The 18,883-nt window shown below is 36.1% G+C and overlaps 1 protein-coding gene across 4 annotated transcripts; it reads left to right on the forward strand.

The window, feature by feature from the left end:
* Positions 1 to 88: 88 nt before the first annotated feature.
* On the forward strand, positions 89 to 18,838 carry LOC112464711 (neuronal acetylcholine receptor subunit alpha-7-like). 4 transcript variants are annotated; one of them, XM_025031861.1, is made up of 9 exons: positions 89 to 434; positions 5,281 to 5,417; positions 8,932 to 9,086; positions 9,611 to 9,794; positions 12,910 to 13,126; positions 15,420 to 15,554; positions 16,310 to 16,488; positions 17,121 to 17,253; positions 17,768 to 18,838. In XM_025031861.1, exons 1-9 carry the CDS (start codon positions 371 to 373, stop codon positions 18,013 to 18,015), a joined length of 1,452 nt encoding a protein of 483 aa, XP_024887629.1. In that variant the 5' UTR covers positions 89 to 370; the 3' UTR covers positions 18,016 to 18,838. The 4 variants fall into 4 exon arrangements, with proteins under 4 accessions (XP_024887629.1, XP_024887626.1, XP_024887627.1 ...); XM_025031858.1 differs by having other exon boundaries at positions 245 to 434; positions 16,310 to 16,503; positions 17,118 to 17,253; XM_025031859.1 differs by having other exon boundaries at positions 245 to 434; positions 17,118 to 17,253.
* The last annotated feature ends 45 nt before the right edge of the window (positions 18,839 to 18,883 follow it).

The following is an 18,883-nucleotide window of genomic DNA, read 5'->3' on the forward strand; positions in this document are numbered from 1 at the left end:
TTAATGAATGATTATAATTATTAATTAAAAATAGATCGCGACAGAAAGTCCTTTTTATAGGTCTTTTGTAAATATTTCGGTGCTTTTCGCCATCTGGGCACCGAACTGAAGATCACAACGAGAGATATAATATATGTGATGCGTGCCCGCGTACCTTCAAGCGTCCGTTTCACGCGATCCCGCCGCCCGCGTTGTTTCGGCGTCCGCGGGGGACGCCTGCGCGAATTTCCTTCGGGAATCGGGAACCCGCGCGTTCTCTAGGTAGGGATAGCGCGGGATTCAGGGGCGAAATCGCACGGTGGTTGAAAACCGCCGTCGTGTACCAGTCGTACGTAGGCGGTCACGCGGTCACGAGCAGGCCCTCAATTCCATGTCGCCGTCTCTCGTCCCGTTTCTTCGATACGGGCTTCTTCTGATCATCGCCTTCGGGAATGGTGAGTGCCTGGCGGCATCGCGCTATTTTCATTTATTCGCATAATTCGCACAAAGTATCCGCGAACTCGCGACTGGAATCATTTCTATTCCCTAATTTTGTTGGCAGTTTAACATTCGCAAATCAACACTGCGATTAGAGGTTGAAAAGAGTTTCCGTCAATTAGAAATTCAAGATTTAAGATCGATAAGTAACAAAATCTTATATCCACTGATCAACAGATAAAGAAGCTAGAAACTTTTTTTCAGATACTTTTTTGCACATTTAAATTTTGTAATAATTAATGTAATTACTTAATAATAATTACTTGACATATTAAATTTGATTTTTGCATAATTAAGTTTAATATTTAATGATTGAAATAAAATAGATTTTCTTTAAAACAATGAAACATTTGTAATGCATTTTCAAGTAATTTAAAAACTTTCTTATTAATTTCTGTAATAACAATTAAGAGTAACAATGTCTTATTCAAGCTTGAAAGAGCTAATAATTTTATTTCTATTATCTCCACTGGATCTCCTTTCAAGATAAATTTTATAATTACATGCATGATTTACATAGAATATTTTTTATATTTTACAAAATTAAGAAGTTATTGAATATTGAAGTCTTCTCGAAAAACAGGTCTAAGAAGTTTTAGTTGCGTCTCACAAAAACTTATTTTTTAATAAATCTATGTCAAATCTTATTTACACAGTGAAAATTCTTTTGCTCAGTACAGAGCTCGCGTTTGACGTAGGAAATTTCATTTATATGAAATAACACAAACACCGCACGAGGGAGAATGATTATCTCGTTTCAAGAAATCGGATTATTGATACTTGTCATCTTCGAGACGTCCTCAGAAACTCGATTATTTGCCCTTTTCCTATATAATGCTGGATTATCTCGGAAGCTGAGAAAGATGTAGGCCGTCGTCAATAAAGTTCCAAGGTTCTCGCCCCTCTCGGTGCAGCCCAAGTGCAGCGCGTTTCGGAATTGTTTAGATATTGTTGGACGTCACAAAGCTCGTCATAGCTTTTGCCCGGCGGGGACTACACAACCGCTGCTATCAAAGACGTCTGAGATGTAAATTAGCGACGCGATCAAATCAAGGCTGAAACGTCAACAAATCGCAGGCCATTTTTAGGAAGAGCGTCCTCGACACGCGAATGATTTCGCGATTTTTATTACAACTCTCGACCGTGAAGTCTTCAAGGATTTGACCATGGCGATTCGATGATTTTTTTCCCGCGCGCGTATTAACTCGCAATATTCTCTTGAAGATATACATTCTCGAGAGATCAATCGAGTCAATTTAATGAACGCGTAAATGAATACTTATTATACGAAATACGAGTTGTCGATCGCACAAATTTCAGATTTCCCGGCTCAGTAGAAAATTCCATTCGTGATGGCGTGAAAGTCAGTTGCGAGAGCGCAGACAATCGTATTCAAGTAGAATCCTGTGAGTTTACTTTTATCGGCATAATTTGCGCCAGACATAAGAGAAAGGTTCGCGAAACTTTTAATACTGATTGCAGCTTTTAGTGACACAAAACAACGTTGCTTTCCGATTGAAGTCATATTGAAACACAAGGAACGCTACGTCCCCATTCTCTTAATTCTTCAACCGCGTTTTTTAATTTTAATTTTCTTTCCAACCCAACAAAATTGCATACTTTAAAACTTATTTTAAAAATCATCCTTAGTTTTAAGCTAAACTAATTATGTAATTTTCTAATTATGTTTAATGATTTAATTTAATTTATTTTATAATGCACGAAAGTAATTTGGCTTAACGAACGGCTTCAGTTTGCTGAGAAAAGCTGACGAGATACATGTAAGGGGCAGAGGTTTCACGTGTGACCCACGATGTAATATAGCTTTCGATCTTAACTGGACTTCGTTACGGTATGTTTGCGTCACATCTGGTAATGTAAACGTTTGCGAATCAATCGCGTCAAGGGGCCATTTGACGCCTCCTCCGTGGCACGAAATTCGGTGATCGGGACGCCCAGGTGGAATTTACATATCCGTCGGAATCGGGGCCTGTGCATGCATTTAGTAAATCGGTTTACGTACCGAGGTTTTAGCGGTTACAGCCGCTATCGGCGATTATTTCCTCGTCGCTCACAAATTTTATTCGTGTACGCCGAGGTGTACGCGGCTAACCGTGTGCAAAGAAAAGTCAATGTTTTTCTTCAATGTTTTTTTTTCAGTGTTTTCAGTGAAATCCGATACGGTTAAAAGTTCGAATCGATCGAGAGAGGAAAACAAATATCGTATCATTATTGTGGCAAAAGAGTCATTTTCAAGAGGGTTATCTTATTAAATTAATACTAATTGTTTGTATAAGCCATCAGTTATGCGTATTGTATTCTTCAAGCGGTAGTATTTTAGCAAAGTTTGAATATATTGTAAGTAATTTTATTATGTGTGTAATTACGATGTTTATACTTTATAGATTATAAGAAAAATAAATATCTTTCAACAGATTTGTTTATTTAGTCGTATGCTGTTCCGTTGATTGTTGTTCTGCGATGTAAGAATTTTATTCTTGCTCCAATTGTTCGGATAATCGAACATCTTCATATCCTGGGAGGGGGGGGGGGGGTTAATCTCCAGACGGAGACGAATGTCTTCGAGCGGCGAACCGTTCTGCCCGAAGAAATTCGATGTCGGTCGATCGAGACTCGAGATCCCGCGAGATATTCCGGAGCTCATACAGAGTATCGACATTTGACATACGATCTCATTACAAATCTGTGAGATTTTTCGATTTACGTTCCCGACGATGGTGACGGGCCGATATATTTCTCGATCTGCGAGAATCTTGTGGGGGATTATTTCGCCCGGCGCGGGGATGAAAGATTCGAATTACATGCGAGAATCATGAAAACGAGACGTTAAAATACATTGAATATATATTAAAATTATTCACAGTCACACACACTTAATAATAATCGAAAGAACGAAACCAGAACCAAATTTCAATCATAGAACTACATCTATATCATTTTTACCTTTAATGAGGAATAAATTATTAAGTCTTATTTTTGAGATTTGCTGCGTGATTCGTAGAAAGAAACGATATAATAAGAGTGAAATGTAAAATTTATTTCGTCGGAGAAATAAAAAAACGTCTTAGTAAATTTTGATTATGTACGATTTTTAATATCTTTTGCTAATGTTTTCTTATGTAATAGTTCATATGAGAAATTGTAAAGTTTTATTATGTAATAAGAATCAACAAAATATATTTTTGTTGATTCTTATTACATAATTTGAAAATATTACCGAAAAGATATATTTAAGTGATACTTTCGAAAAATAGATATTTAATTTTATACTTCGTAAATTATTTTAAAATTGCTGGAAAATTATAGTAGCCTGAACATTTTTTTTTTTTCATAAGAATAAGATGTTAGATGATTTTGTAAATTGATAAAAAGATTTATTATTGAGAAATAATGCTATACTATATCTTGTGTACCAGCAAAATTGCCGATAATTTTACTTTAGCGTCGTTCAAACGTCGGCATTAAAGACGGCACTCATAGTCGTTTGAAGATACAGCTTTTACAGTTCGATAGGACCGTAAGAACTCACTCTCCTAATTACGAGCGGTATCCTCGCGACGAGTATCACTTATCTTTCTAGTAGTACCTTCCTATCTTTCTTTACTTCGGGCCGAGATTAGCTCGGGCCTCTGACAGGTTTCACCACGCTTCACGGCACAATGGTCGCTTCAATGGGGAGGTGGACTGACGTTACTGATCATGTAGCCGATCGCTATAATGGACGAACATCCACGTAACGAAACGGATCAGAGCTGTGATCACTGATCAGAGAGAAGGGCCCGGCGAAAGGAATCTCTTTAAGTTTTTTGCGAGGCCGCTTCCCAGGACTTTGCGCCGCTTCTCGCGCTCGGCCTTGCGCCATCCTCAATTCTGAGTGATTCTCCGCATTTTATTCCTTCGGGTATCACTTGTGTCGCGATTAGACGGTGAAGTGACTCTTTACGCGGATATTTTGTTTTTTCCGCGTGATATTATAAATTGAAAAAAGAGATGTATAATTGGAAATTATTAATAATTAAATTAACACACACGTATATTAGATTCGCATCACACATGTGTCGTCGCATCTATTCATATACTGTATTCATACTTGCTAAATTCATGGTTCAATTTACTTATAAATTTTATTTATATTATCGAGTTGTTTTTCTTTAAATTATTAACAATATCCAGTGATAAAACGATTATTAAAAGTCTCGAAAGAGAGGAATATTGAAACTTTTCTAGCCGAATAGGCTAAAGGGCATTGTACCTATTGTTTCAATATTCACGAGCATCAATATATCTTGAAATAACGAATATATAACGAATGTTAAATTAAATATAAAAAACTAACGACAGTACAGTTAAACGTATGAAATTTTTCTAGTTGCAGCCAATAGATTTATCTTTTTTAATAAAATAAAAATATTTGTTTTAATACACTGCAAGCTATTCTATTTTTATAGATTTATAAAGATACATACATTTATTTAGAAAGATAAAGTTCTATATATAAAGATACATAAATTTATCGTACAAAGATCTGTTTATATTTTATCTATTTTACTAATAAATAATTCTATAATAATAATATAATATAATAATGAAATTATGAAAGTGTAAATGTTATTACGTTAACTCTGTTTCTCTAGCTCTAGCTAAATCAATCAATACGATTATATTTTTTTCTTAACGAGAAAGGATATGTGAAATATTGAATATATATTTTTAAAGATTTTAGTTTAAGTTGCGATTTAATATAAAGCAATTAGGAAATTAATCTCATTTTTATCTGTTCAGGTGTTTGCGACGAGCACGAATACAGACTGACGAAGTACTTGCTGGATGGATATGACGCCGGCGTGAGGCCAGCTAAAAATTCGTCCCAGCCACTGGTCGTGGTTTTTGGACTGTCTCTTCATCATATTATCGACGTCGTGAGTATTCAAGCATTAAATAATCTTAATTATTTATACTAATATTAATATACGGTACGAGAGAGTGAGAGAGAGAACCACATACGTATTTTATAAGCAATCAAAATATTGACGACGGTTGTAAAACAGAAATATTAGCAGAAATTCCAACAATTTCTCGAAATTCTTACAGTTCAACGACGATCGAAATGTATTAAAGAACTGTTGGCTGCACGAAATCCCTCTCTACAGGCGAGGCCGAGCGAAAACGCGTGGATTTTCTTCAAAAATGTTTTCATATTCTTTCGTTTTCTACTGTCGAGATTGTACATCCATTCGAGGAATCCCGCGGAGACATTACATTGTTGTTATTCTTTATATAGCATAATAAAAATAAGCACATGAGAAAATATTTCCTTGTATAAACGAGATAACGGTGACGCGTGACGTAATCAATCGAAAAAAGGCGTCTCTCCTCTCAACGAATTTCACAGAACAAGAAATAATTTAAATACAAGAGAGAAAAAATATGAAAACGCGCGATTGCTCGGTTTTTAACGATACTTGCATTCGCGTCTATCGATTTTTTTGTTATCGACTTTTATCAGCGCTTTGGCATTCAAACAGAATTCTCAGTAAACGGATTTGATCTTTAATAAAATAAATTCCTGCCCGTGCGGCTGAAAAAAATTCCCACCGAAACAAACGGTGGAAATAACGTTTGAATTCACTGCTCGTAAAGAATAAACAAATTTTATTATACTTTTATTTGAAGACTCATAAAACTGTGATATAATAACATTACTCACCGCTTTTTCGTGCGACGATACACGAGCATGCAAAAAATATAATTATGTATTCAGTCCACAAGCTAAATTAATCAAGTTGCTAAATTTTATCAATTTTTTATTAGTTTCCCTTTTATCTGATTTACCTCTATCCTCGATATCTCGCGAGATTTTCGAGTCTTCCCTTAGATTTGTCACGAGACACGAGGTAAAATTGAGAAAAATGCGTATCGTAACGAAAATGGAAACACCGCGACCGTGACGGGATCCCCGGTGGTAATCGGAGATACGCGAGATAAATTGGCGTGAGAATAAGTAAGCCGGTGGGAAAGTTTCAGGCATTTGTTTCGCGTATGGCAGTAACGAGAGCAACCTTTAGCGCAACGTAACCAACCGGTCACCCCAGGGAGACCTGAGACCGTCTAACGAGAGCTCGTTACATCTATCGCGCAATATACGGTCGATCATCCGGCTCGTCTCTCCCCTTCTCGTTTCTTTTCGTTTGATAATATTGATGATAATGCAATATCACGCGGTTTCCCCATCGAGTCGAGTCTCGTCAACCGCTGAATCTTTCGTTGTTCATGAAATAGAGATAAGTGAGTAATAACCGAGAGGACTTTGCGCGAATCCTATTTCCTCTCATTCGCAAAATTTATCGTTATATTAAATATAGCGTTTTTATTATAAGTTGTATATTTGCAAAGCAAAAGAGAATCTTACAGAAAGCAACTTTGCACTAATATCATTATAAGTCGCTCGAAAGATGACCCATCATCCGCTGCAATTAATGATTTGTATTCATTTCATTCGGGGACTATACATTTTTATATGGACAGATGCCATGCAACTTTAAATTCGTAAAATCGCGATTGCTCGTCAAACTGCAAATTCCTACCGTTTAAATTCTCAACATACCTAAGGGCTCCAATTGAAACATTATAGGTACATAGTTTCACGATAGTATCTTCGTTACATCATGCGCTATTGGATTACACATTCCGTTGATTTTCCATAGTATCTGGTCTCAAGATGATACATGGAGATGAATGTTAAACATTAAGTGAGAATAATATAGCTTCTTCGCGGAGACTATATTACTCCGTACATTATCCATCTTCTTTTATCATCACGGTAATAACTACTCAGGTAAACTAAAAATTCACTAAATTGTCCAGAAAGGAATTATTAAATAATTTTTCTTTTGTCAAACGGGCAGAAAAGTACTTATTAAAAGTTTAACAAGAATATCAGTGAATAATGGCTTGTTTGACTTGCAAATATATAATAATTAAAAATATTGCCTCTTCTCATTTCCGAAAAAGAATAAACGAGTTATAATAACAATTAACATATAATAATTATAATTAAAGATTATTATAACGGTTAATACAACAAATTTAGTTTCAATAATTATTTATCGATGCAACTGTGCTTTAATGAGCGATTTAAGAATATAATATGTATCGTAATGTTACTGGTGCTACTTTAATTAAAGAAATTCGATCTTGAGATGTCAAGCGCAGATGATCTCTTAAAAGTTCACAAGATTATAGAGCGAGTCGGTGGGTAAAGGTCTTGAGGAAAACAGCGCGCACCGGAACCTTTGAATATTTATGCTCTGCGTACAAAATAACGAGATCTAAGTAATTATAAAAAATTATTGCATCGATTAAACGTCAATCTCTATCGAGATAGCGTTCACCGCGGAATTCGTAAGGTTCCGGGTTTCGCACGGTTGCGGTGGCCAATTAAATGCCGCGGAACTGCTTCATATAATTTTACAATTGACGTTAATTAAGCGTCTTATACTGTTAGCAAAAGTAAGAAAAAGTCTGCGGGCAAGAGTAATGTTTGACATTTCATTTTCCTTGAAGCGGAAAGATATAATGGATTGTTTCTATCGAAAGAATTGCGAAACGTATTTCGGAAAAATAAATTAAAACTGGTCGACGATTATAATAAGAGAATCTGAGCTAATTATTTAGTTTATAAAAAAGAGCTACATAGAACATTAATATAAGTTAAATAATTTTAGTTTATCAACATTGCACTTTTTTACCTAATTCTATTCATTTTTAATTGTCGTGTTTAAGATTATCAAAAGTTTCAATAAAACTAATTGATTTTAAAATATTTTATTAGTTTTATTTGCATTTACTTTATTTTTATTTGAGGATAAAGCGTTGAATTTATTAAAATTGATTGCGAGAATAATATTACTACACGACGTGGCTTTAAAACTGTTTCGGATTTTGTGAGAGATTGCTCATATTTTTTATAACTAGAAAGATATATATTGCCTGTTGTTTGTCGACCATATCGTCGACAATTCGTGTTTCGTTGTTATATATAAACTCCAATTAATCACACAGGTCAGTTCCAACGGCCTCCTTTAGAGAGCAGTCTTTTTAAGAGTAACAAATTAAATATTTCACGATAAATTAGTTACAAATTATAAAATTTCCTTCCGGGAAAGATCTTCCGTTGTACGTGTACAGAAATAAGCTACTGATTAAGTAAATAAATGTCTAATTTATTTCTTCAAGTAAATCGTGTTCCGCGAAAAGATAAGTAGATAAGCGAAAGAAGCGCATTATCGGAAAAATAAATTAAATTTCACGTTAAAACAAATAAATAATTCGCGCGCGGCATTTATATTTATAAACAAATTTATTACCGTTTGTACGAAGACCGTTTTGCTTTATATTTTTTTACGTCTCACGGCTTTATATTATTTATTCCAGGATGAAAAGAACCAGATACTCACGACCAACTGTTGGGTTACGCAGGTTTGGACCGATCATCACTTGAAATGGAATGCCTCGGAATTCGCTGGAATTCGAGTAATCCGCGTTCCATACAATCGTGTCTGGCGACCTGACACGATTTTGTATAACAAGTGAGCATTCATCTCGAATCGGGGAATGAGCTTTTTCGCGAACTTTTCAACGCTGTTGCAAGTTAAAAATGTATACCGCAAGAAAAAAGTTCATGCATTCAACCGGCGGGGATATTAAAAAATTCCACAAATTGAAGTAATGATTTATACATCCACCTGAGATCTCCCGAGATCCTGCTATTCTTTTGAAAACTTCTTTCAATCCCTTGCGGGATACTTTGCGGCGATACGCATAAAGTAGAGTCTGAAGGTGATCCTGAACAAAATAAGTATGATTGAAAAGAAAAGCTCGCGAGTAATTTTAGAAATTAACAATTTTCAGTGTCGGTAGAATAACAAAACAAAAAGAAAATAAAGACGGGAGACAAAAATAATTTAGGATAAATTTAAAAGCATTATAGAGAAGATAAAATATAATTTCCTAAATCAAATAGTATATAATTTCGAACGGAGTTCAAAGCTGTTCGAAATAAAAGAAAGAAATCTATATATATCTCGTCGCGATTTCAATTTTCTGGTTACAGTGCGGATCCACAATATAGTTCAGCGGTCATCAATACAAACGTGATCGTCAGTCATACGGGCGAGGTGGTCTGGCTAAGCCACGGTATCTTTCGCAGCAGCTGCGACATAAATGTAGAGTTCTTTCCCTTTGACGAGCAACGATGTGCCCTGAAATGGGCCTCCTGGACGTACGACGGGTACCAAGTAAGTTTCACATTCTATACTCCTTGCATTTTATCTCGCACATTTGGATCTTCACTCGTTCGAATGCAAATTATCAAAGTTTTACATTTGCATAATTGAATATCCGATTTTTAACAGAACAGGTCGCTGCGCTGCGTATCAAAAATTTTTCTCTTAAAAAGATGAAGTTCGAACTTTGTTCTGTTAAAATAAATTATTCAATCAACGATGTAAATTGTGAAAATTTGCAAAATTTGCGCGGCAAATGTGTCTTCTATCGCAATCAACTGAGATTTGGATAACGCGATTTAAAGTCCCTCTTATAATCATGACATGAATCTCGGGTTAAAACGCAATCAGGTATAAAAAAAAATCCTTACGAGTGAGATAACACTCGAAATAAAGTTTCAAATCTTGAGATATAGATAGTTACATTTTGATTAAACATTTTGTCAATCACGCGATTCACGCGCACTTTACTATTAATTGTGTATCGATCGCGATGGAAATATTCAGCAACCTTGCTCACCGTACAAACACCAAGATCGTGCATCAGACGCAGTCTTGCATAAAATATAGGTGATCCTCAAGTAACATGTTACTTAAATTGCATGGAGTTTCGAATAGCATAGTAAAAATTTGTAACAATCCTACTTTTTAAAAGTTTTTTCAAAATAATTTCTTGGAACCAAATATCCAGTTTTATATGAATCTGGAGTCTTGAATTGCACGGTTTTCGTTAACGGAACGTGATCTCCAAAATTGTACGAATTCTAAGTCTCGAATAACACGGTTTTCAATAACTGAACCAATTAATCATGTTATTCGAGGGTATATGTAACGGTTTTAATTCCGCGAGCTAATAATCGTATACTGTGATAACTATATGAGACACGATTGCGTTTCGAGAGATAGTACGATAGTACACGAAACGATTCATGCCGCTGCTTGTTCGCTTGTCTCTGATGGCCTTGTTTGCGCATAATGTGTACTATATGTCATAACAAAAATAAACACCAAGATGCAGGGTCATAAAATATTTTACATATTACAAATTATATGTAATTATATATGCTGAATATTCTCTATTTCTTGTGTTTTAAATTAATTTCGATAAACGAGCTCGCATTTTGCGTTCCGTTTTGTGGGAACCGATCAGAATCGCCTGGGATAACGATTATAATTCCGCTCGGTTGAGAGAATATTTTGAAAAGAAAATATTATTGCTGATGGAGTTCTAATCTACGAGAGAAAATATATTTCTGGATTTTAAGAAAAACTATTAACATATCATACACATATCATCTTTCAAGAATCGGTTATTGAATCGCGTGAAACAAAACTCATACTATGTTTCAAAACAGCTTTTATCTGACAATGAGTTTCTCTATTGAATCGTGATTGCAATAACGGATATCACATTGATTCTCAAAATTTGTTTATTAAACCTTATGATTTTAAGAGATTGATTTCAGCGGAGTTGTCGGGCCAGAGATATATTTTAAATAAATATTATGTTTAACTATTATATGATAATCCGAGCGATATGTTTCACTTAGCCGATTTTTTCGTCGATTCTTATGAACCTTTAGTTTAAAAATGAGGCAGGGCAATTATCGACTGGCGCGCGACCCCGTTCATCTTACAGATTTCCTTCTAAATCGAATTAATTTCTTACATTCGTAATTCCTCGCAGTATTATATTCACCTTCATTTAAGACCGCGGAATATTTTACGGTTTCGGTAGATATCATTCAGCGAGATGCCATATCGATTATCCGAAGACTGAGGTATCAGGTATCGGTATACGTACATGTATATATTGTATAGTTCATGCAAATGCGAAACCATATGAATGAAACCATTAGAATGATAAAGATAAAGGTGAGTACTGCAGATTAAATTTTACATTTAGATTCATCCTGAAATTATTATAAGAATCGCGGACATTTTTATCTCTTTTTTGCTTCAGAAGCTAATTTTTTTTCCGGTGAGATTTACATGGAAGATACATAGCAAAAAATATCTCGACGCAGGACGAATTGTGCGTGCAACGCAAATAAACGAAAGAAAAAAACGAAATGTACGGTTGTTGAAACGAAGCCGATCGGCCTTTTGGAAGTTCGGGGACGCTTAACACAGCTGGTAGAATCGAAAACGCCGGCCCGTCAAGTCGTGAAAATGGTTCGGGCAGATCGAAGAGCTTAATCCCAGCATCGCGAGAAGAATTCAATACGAGAGCCGTTCGGTTCGCCTCTGCGCTGAGAGCATGCACCCTGCCTATCTTTCACAGAGAGAGAGTTTTCCCATTTTCTATCTCTCCGCGCTGAATACACTTTGCGTGCCGCCCGCGCCGTCGCTACACCGCCGTTCACCCTTTCGTCGTGTAAAAGACGTCATCGTGGTTTAAAATACTTGTCCAGGAAAATCTTTCAAAGTTCCTCGCGCATTAATCATTTCTCGTGTTCCGCGCGACTGGATTTTCAGCCTTGATCATTAATTTCCCGAGCAAAAACTTCGATAAGGTTTCTCTTTAATAAAAAAAAGTCGATCGAGTTCTTGCTTAAATTAACAAGGAATTGTCGATCGAGTAAACTGATAAACGACAGAGCCAGTTATTATGAGATCTACGATAAAATTATAGTAAAAAATGACACAAGGATTATATATATTAAAATTCAATTAAGAATGTCTGTTCGAGATTCGTGTAATATTCTACTCCAATTTAAAATCCGATTTTCGTGCTTTAATTCTTTTCATTCGTTACCGCAATAAATGTCTTGATTTGTCATTATTAATAAAGCACGTAGCAGCTCGACAAAACAGAGTTTATATTACGCGATAAACAGAACAATCTAAATCGCAGTGAAAAAGACACTCGACCTGTCAGCTGCCAGTTTAACTTTTAGTCGATAAACTGATTCGACCCTCGTCTGTTGGTTTCCGCTCGTGTTTAGTTAAAGCTGTTAAAGGATGTATTGTTCAATAAACTGCGCGCCCGCTTGATATATTTTTATTACTTGCAAATTCGCCGGCCTGCCGCGGACAAAACAGCGACAATTTACGCCGTCGCGCGTCGGCGACATCACGATATGTCGCGCGTAACTCACACCGAGGAAATTTTACTGGGCATCAGCTCGAGCTGGAGAGCCAGAGCGAGCAGGGGGACGTGAGCAATTATCAGGCGAACGGCGAGTTCCATCTTCTGGACTTCACCGCTCGCCGAAACGTCGAGTATTACTCCTGCTGCGAGGAGCCGTACCCCGACATCACTTACGAGATCCGCTTACGACGACGTCCGATGTTCTACGTCTTCAACCTGATTCTGCCCTGCATACTAATCAACGGCGTCGGTAAGTGGAGCGCACAAATGCGTGGAATACCATCAGTTAGCGACCAGCAATAGACTAACGTTCGTATATCAAAGAGCATAATAATTGCATTTCGGTATTTGCATGTATTCAAAGTAGGGTTACTATAACTTCTATAATAAAATATCTCATTGAGAAAGAAAATTCTAATATTATAATTAGTGGCGTTATATCTCATCTTAGATTGAAAAAAAAAATGTTTTAAAGGATTAGGATAATTAATAAATTACATTATTACTAGCTGTATAAAAATACGGAGAGTTTTTTGGTAAACAATACGGCATGCTCAAATGTCGATCTTTGTGAAATACGTACGTCGCATCATGTTCGGCGAAAAGTAATTAAAATAATTTATATACCGCTTTCTTTAGTAGAGCATCTAATTTTACAGAAAAAGAGCGCGTACGAAACTTTTTAAGACACCTTAAATCTCGCAAGTAAACTTTCACAGATTGCGAATTAATGATATGCGGTAACGTGATGCAATTCTCGAGGACCTCGTTTATTAATGAAGGAAGTAACAGTTCTTACCGTTAGCTACGAAGCGAATTTCATAAATAAACCTTGAGACTACGAAGCGGCAGACCGCATGGGAAGTTATATACGAGATTAGGTTCTCTCTTCCGATCTTTCCGCACTCTCCTGCACGACCTCTGCTTGCATAAGAAAATTGAGATTGTCCCTACTAACACGAGATGTCGATCTAATGAATTTGCATAATAGTTTTCGCATTAATCCCGGGGAAAAAACGGCGTCTTTATTAATAACTATGCGGGCAATCAAATTACGTGTTAAGATCTATTGCTCGATAGGGAAGGCAATCATTGCTTTTTATATGCATGCTTGAAAGTTGAAAGAGATTCGGAATTTTGATAAAATCATATATTTCAGTATAGGAACATATCGAAGAACATTTTGGAAACAAATTACTTGATAAACTTAAAGTCAATTTAAAATTGTCGAGTTTATTTTTTAATTCAGAAAAGAAATTATACTTTCTTTCTTAACTTTCTGTTATCTAAAATACTTACGCTATAATCATTCTACATGTATTCTAACACCGTGCTAATGCAGTTAAGAAAAAGAAAAATGTACACCGTAACGACTATAACGTAGGCAGCAAGCAAAAAAGAACGTAATTACTAAAATACTATAAAATTGCCTTGTACGTTAATTTTTTGCAAAAGTGTAAAAAGAACGGTCATCAAAGAAAAATATCAATATAATTTTATGCGACGGAGGGAGGGAAGACGAGAATTTGAAAAATAATAAATATATATAGGCCACTGAGTCTAACAGCCTTAGGATTTGTACGAGGAGGAGAAAACAAATTAAGTCATTGCGGAAACGACGGCATAAACTGAAGCATTTCATTACATTTCTGCTGCCATTTATCGATAATGAAAGAAATTTTCCGAGAATTTGCTGGATATTAGAGCCAACTTGTAGAACAGCAATTGCTTATTGACTTTATCTCTTTTAAGAAAGAGCTTTTATAAACAGAAAGAGTGAAAAAGTAGGATACTAACAACAAAAATTAAGAGACTAAAGTTAACGTAATAAAGAAAATCAATGTACAAGATACATGGAAATAGATAGATAAAAAGGCAAATATTGAAACAACAGAATATAAGACCCAGTGGGGCAATCGAAACTGTCGGACAAATGGGACAACGCTATGGCTTTCCGATGATAAAATTGATGGTTATCGTGGACCAGTTATTGTAGAACAGTAAAAAAAATGACATGTATGAATTATCGGGAGATCTTTGCGTGGTTTCATTTGGTCGAGAATTCGTGAATTTTACATGACAATAGCACGACAAAAACTAGATAAAATTAAAATTGCATTTCTATCGCATTATTTATTTATTGATATTTCTCGCAAAACTGAAACTCAAACAGAAATTGCGGGCAACCGGTATTCTATATTTCGCGCGGGCGAAAAATCTAGTATAAAATAAAATATGAAATTATTATTAAATCAATAAAGAATTTAGATATTAACTCGTTATGCACGTTTGCGTGAACGAAAAATACGGAAAACTTAAGGAAATTTAAATTTATGGAATAAGTTCTGAAAGAAAAGCAAACCTAAGACTGTCCTCGCACTTTCTTTTGTCGCCCTTCCCGCAGCTCTTGTTCCATTTTCGATTACTACAAACTTTCAAGTTTGTCACGAGACTTCGAATCGAAGTCTCGCGGAATACCTCGGATTCAATATTTCGCGGTAAGGATAAAACTTTCGCGGACGCTGCTCCTGTTTGCTCTCCAGCCCTGCTGGTGTTCTACGTGCCCTCCGAGTCCGGGGAGAAAGTCACCCTCGGCATCTCGGCCCTTCTCTCCATGACGGTGTTCTTGATGACCATTCGCGAAACTTTGCCGCCCACGGAGAAGACACCGCTGATAAGTGAGTACATCGTTGGTCGTTTCCGGTCGGATCTTCAATTCGAACTTGGAGAATATTCTTTACACACTCAAAATATTTTCAAAATGTCACGATCCGCCAATCCTTCTTATTCTATTATTATGTTAAAGTTAAATTATCGCAAATATCTCTTTAGAATTATAATTTCGAATCTCCAAGTCGTCCGATTATATTAATTTTAAATCGTTCGACAAAGAGTATTATCGCGATTTTAGTTCGAGCTGTTCATTACTCATTAAAAAACCCGCGAGAAAATGCACCTGGGACTTTCTTGAAACGCGGCTAGCCGTCTCCGCAAAACTGAACACCGTCTCATTTCTGGCTAATGTAGTCTTCAAAGGGGGATTCCTAAGGAGTGTACTCAAATAACAGCGAGAAAAGCGAACAAAAGCTGTTACAGAATCGTTATCTAAGTGGAGAAAGAATTTCGTTTAATGGTTAGATATCGCTTGTGCGAGAAAATATGACAAACAATTTCTTTGACAAATTATAGAAAGCGCACCATATTTATACTCACAATAGTCACAATCAGTAAATTTCTTCGAATAATAAAAACAACATTATTTTTTCCTATTTCACCGATTCTTTCAGTTCTGTCCGACACATTTTAAGAGAGACAAATATTGTATATAAATCACTCAAATTATTTTGCATCTTTCGAAAAGTTACTGAAGAGAGATAAAAATTCAATTATCTATTCCCATATCTGTATATCTATGTCCCTTCGGTGCTTTCAGGTCTTTACTATGGCGTCAGCATTTGCCTGGTGTCGTTCGCATCCGGTCTGGCGGTCGTGACATTGAATTTGCATCACCGTGGTGTGCGGGGCATACGTGTACCGAGTATCGTGAGATCGCTGGTCTTAGACAAATTAGCCAGGATAGTATTTCTGAATTTCCAAGAGGAGAATAGATCGGTAAAACGGATGCACGTAATGCACATGCATATTGTATCTTGTAATACGCGGGGCATCTTGCAAATCGCCATCCGGCCTCTTAAAACCTATTTGAATATAATAAAATTGGGCCAATACACCATTGTGCGCGCGTTTCTCAGAATCAGATCAGTTAGATAATAATTCTGAGAGTCGTGCAGCTTCCGGCAGATAGGGTAAACAGGATCAGCCTCAGACGTTCGTTTCAGCATACGTAAGTGAAAAGATGTAACGATGTAACGGTAAGATAATTATCTTCAATATTGTGCGGGAGGAATAAAACAATGGATATGATATGAAAGAACCAGAAGAGATACAAATCGATTCGAAAATAAATATAAGAAGTTTATAAGAAAAAGAGAACAATGTGAATTGTGAACAATGTGAAGAAATGTATATGAAATAGATATTAATTATTAATGAAATAATTACGATAAATATAGATTGAGGGACAGACGCACGGACGTCTGTGGCCGATCCCGTATTGCGCTTCGCCGAGAGAAAGTTTCGCGGTTGATACAATTTCTAAACGCGCGCCCGCTATTACTTCGTTCTATAGAAAAGTTACGGCGCGATCATCAATATAGGATCACAGTGATTTGTTATATCAGCAGGAGCCGGCGGAACAATTCTCGAGAAGGAAGAACAACTGTCCGCTGCACTGCAAGCCCGAACTGCCGGAGCAGCACGTATCCCCCAAATATGTATCGAGAAAAGACGATAGTAACAGCTCTAGTCCCAGTCTAGGTGAGTCTGTAAGACATATTAATTGAATTTGATATGTTATTTACTTATTAAAAATTATGAAGTCACTCCGCATCCTTAATTCTCGTAATTTTTGTTTCTTTAACATTCAGTGTTGCACATTTTTACATCGCCAATCTCGAAGAAGCATTTGTATTATTCACCTTTGAATGTATTTATTACCCTTAGTGTTTGTATATTATACAATTATTATTTTTTAATTTTCTACGTTTTTACAAATTTATACTCGAAATTTCACGTAACTCGAAAAATCACAAACTTTTCGCGAAAGCTGAAATGTTTTCATTAAAAAATCGTATCGCTTTTGCGCGATGTGTAATAATACTTGATTGTGAGAAATGTCTACTTTCATTCGCATTCGTACTTTTTGTTTTGAACATATCCTTTCGTTGCGATTATCCTGCGGTAGTATTTCCAGTTTGGTCTGGTCTAGTTTCTTTAGCCAACTAATTCGTGCCGTGCGATGAATTATGAATCGTGTCGAACAATCGCACAGATCTCAGCAAGGAGGGCGGCCTTGAGGCGCATTGGTCCCGGGTCCTGGGAAGAGTGCACGCGACCATCGAGAGGAACGAGCGGCGCCTAATCGAGCAGGATCGCCGGGAAAGGACAGAGTTAGATTGGAAACAGGTCGCTTTGGTCAGTGATCGTGCCCTGTTGTGCGTTTTCTTACTTACGACGATTGTCAGCACAGCGGTGATTTTATGCGGCTCGCCCCCGACCCCGGATATACCCAAAGATTAGTAATCCTTGGACTACCGGTTCGACTAATCGTTCGATGGTCGGCGAACGTCTTTCGAGGATCATCGATGGTTTTCAATCCAGTTAATTTTGTTCCGTGTACCGAAGAAAATTAAATTTAGCTGACTCGTCGATGCGAAGAATAAACAAATATTCGTCGTTACTTATTTTATAATGAGATATGTGTTAACTCGTGCAAAAAATAAGTAAATTTTGAGAAATTAATAGAAACTTCTATTTCCATTTGCTGGTATCGTTGAAAAGAAAGAAAGAAAAATCATTTTGATACAAATCAGATTTCTTTTCATTCGCATATTTCTTGCACAGGATAAACGTAAAGATGTGTAATTTTAGTTTTAGATAGATGTAACGTGTTTAGAAAACGAAGTGTGTATTTCTCGATCAAGGATGACTTTAAGGAATGTAAAGAAACTGCTGTGTATATTAATCCCGGCAACAAATTTTTTTCTTTCTAAATTTGAAATTGGCCAGGCCAATTTGGCCTTTTGAGAGTGTGCGTAACTCACGTAACCCTACATAATTCGAATTAAAACTTAAATTCGCCTCTGCTCTCTCAACGTTTTCTTTTTTATATCGAACGAGCAATTCGAGAATAATTTCGAAGTAGCCGAAACTGTAAATATATGTATCGAAGTTTGTCACAGAATGTATAAATTTAGTGACAGAGTAAACCCATAAAAGCTCATCATTGCTCTAAATGTGTTTATCGACATAAAATAATAATATAGATTTAGAAAAAATGAGAGAGCGTTCCTTATGAATGAGAATTCGTTATCGTAATGAAATAATAAATGTATCGTCAAAATTAAAATGTACTTAAACAGGATTGAAAGTATAATTTAAGATATAA

Source organism: Temnothorax curvispinosus, unplaced genomic scaffold (assembly GCF_003070985.1).
Source record: "Temnothorax curvispinosus isolate PA1 unplaced genomic scaffold, ASM307098v1 QBEX01014483.1, whole genome shotgun sequence".
In the NCBI taxonomy this organism is placed as follows: domain Eukaryota; kingdom Metazoa; phylum Arthropoda; class Insecta; order Hymenoptera; family Formicidae; genus Temnothorax; species Temnothorax curvispinosus.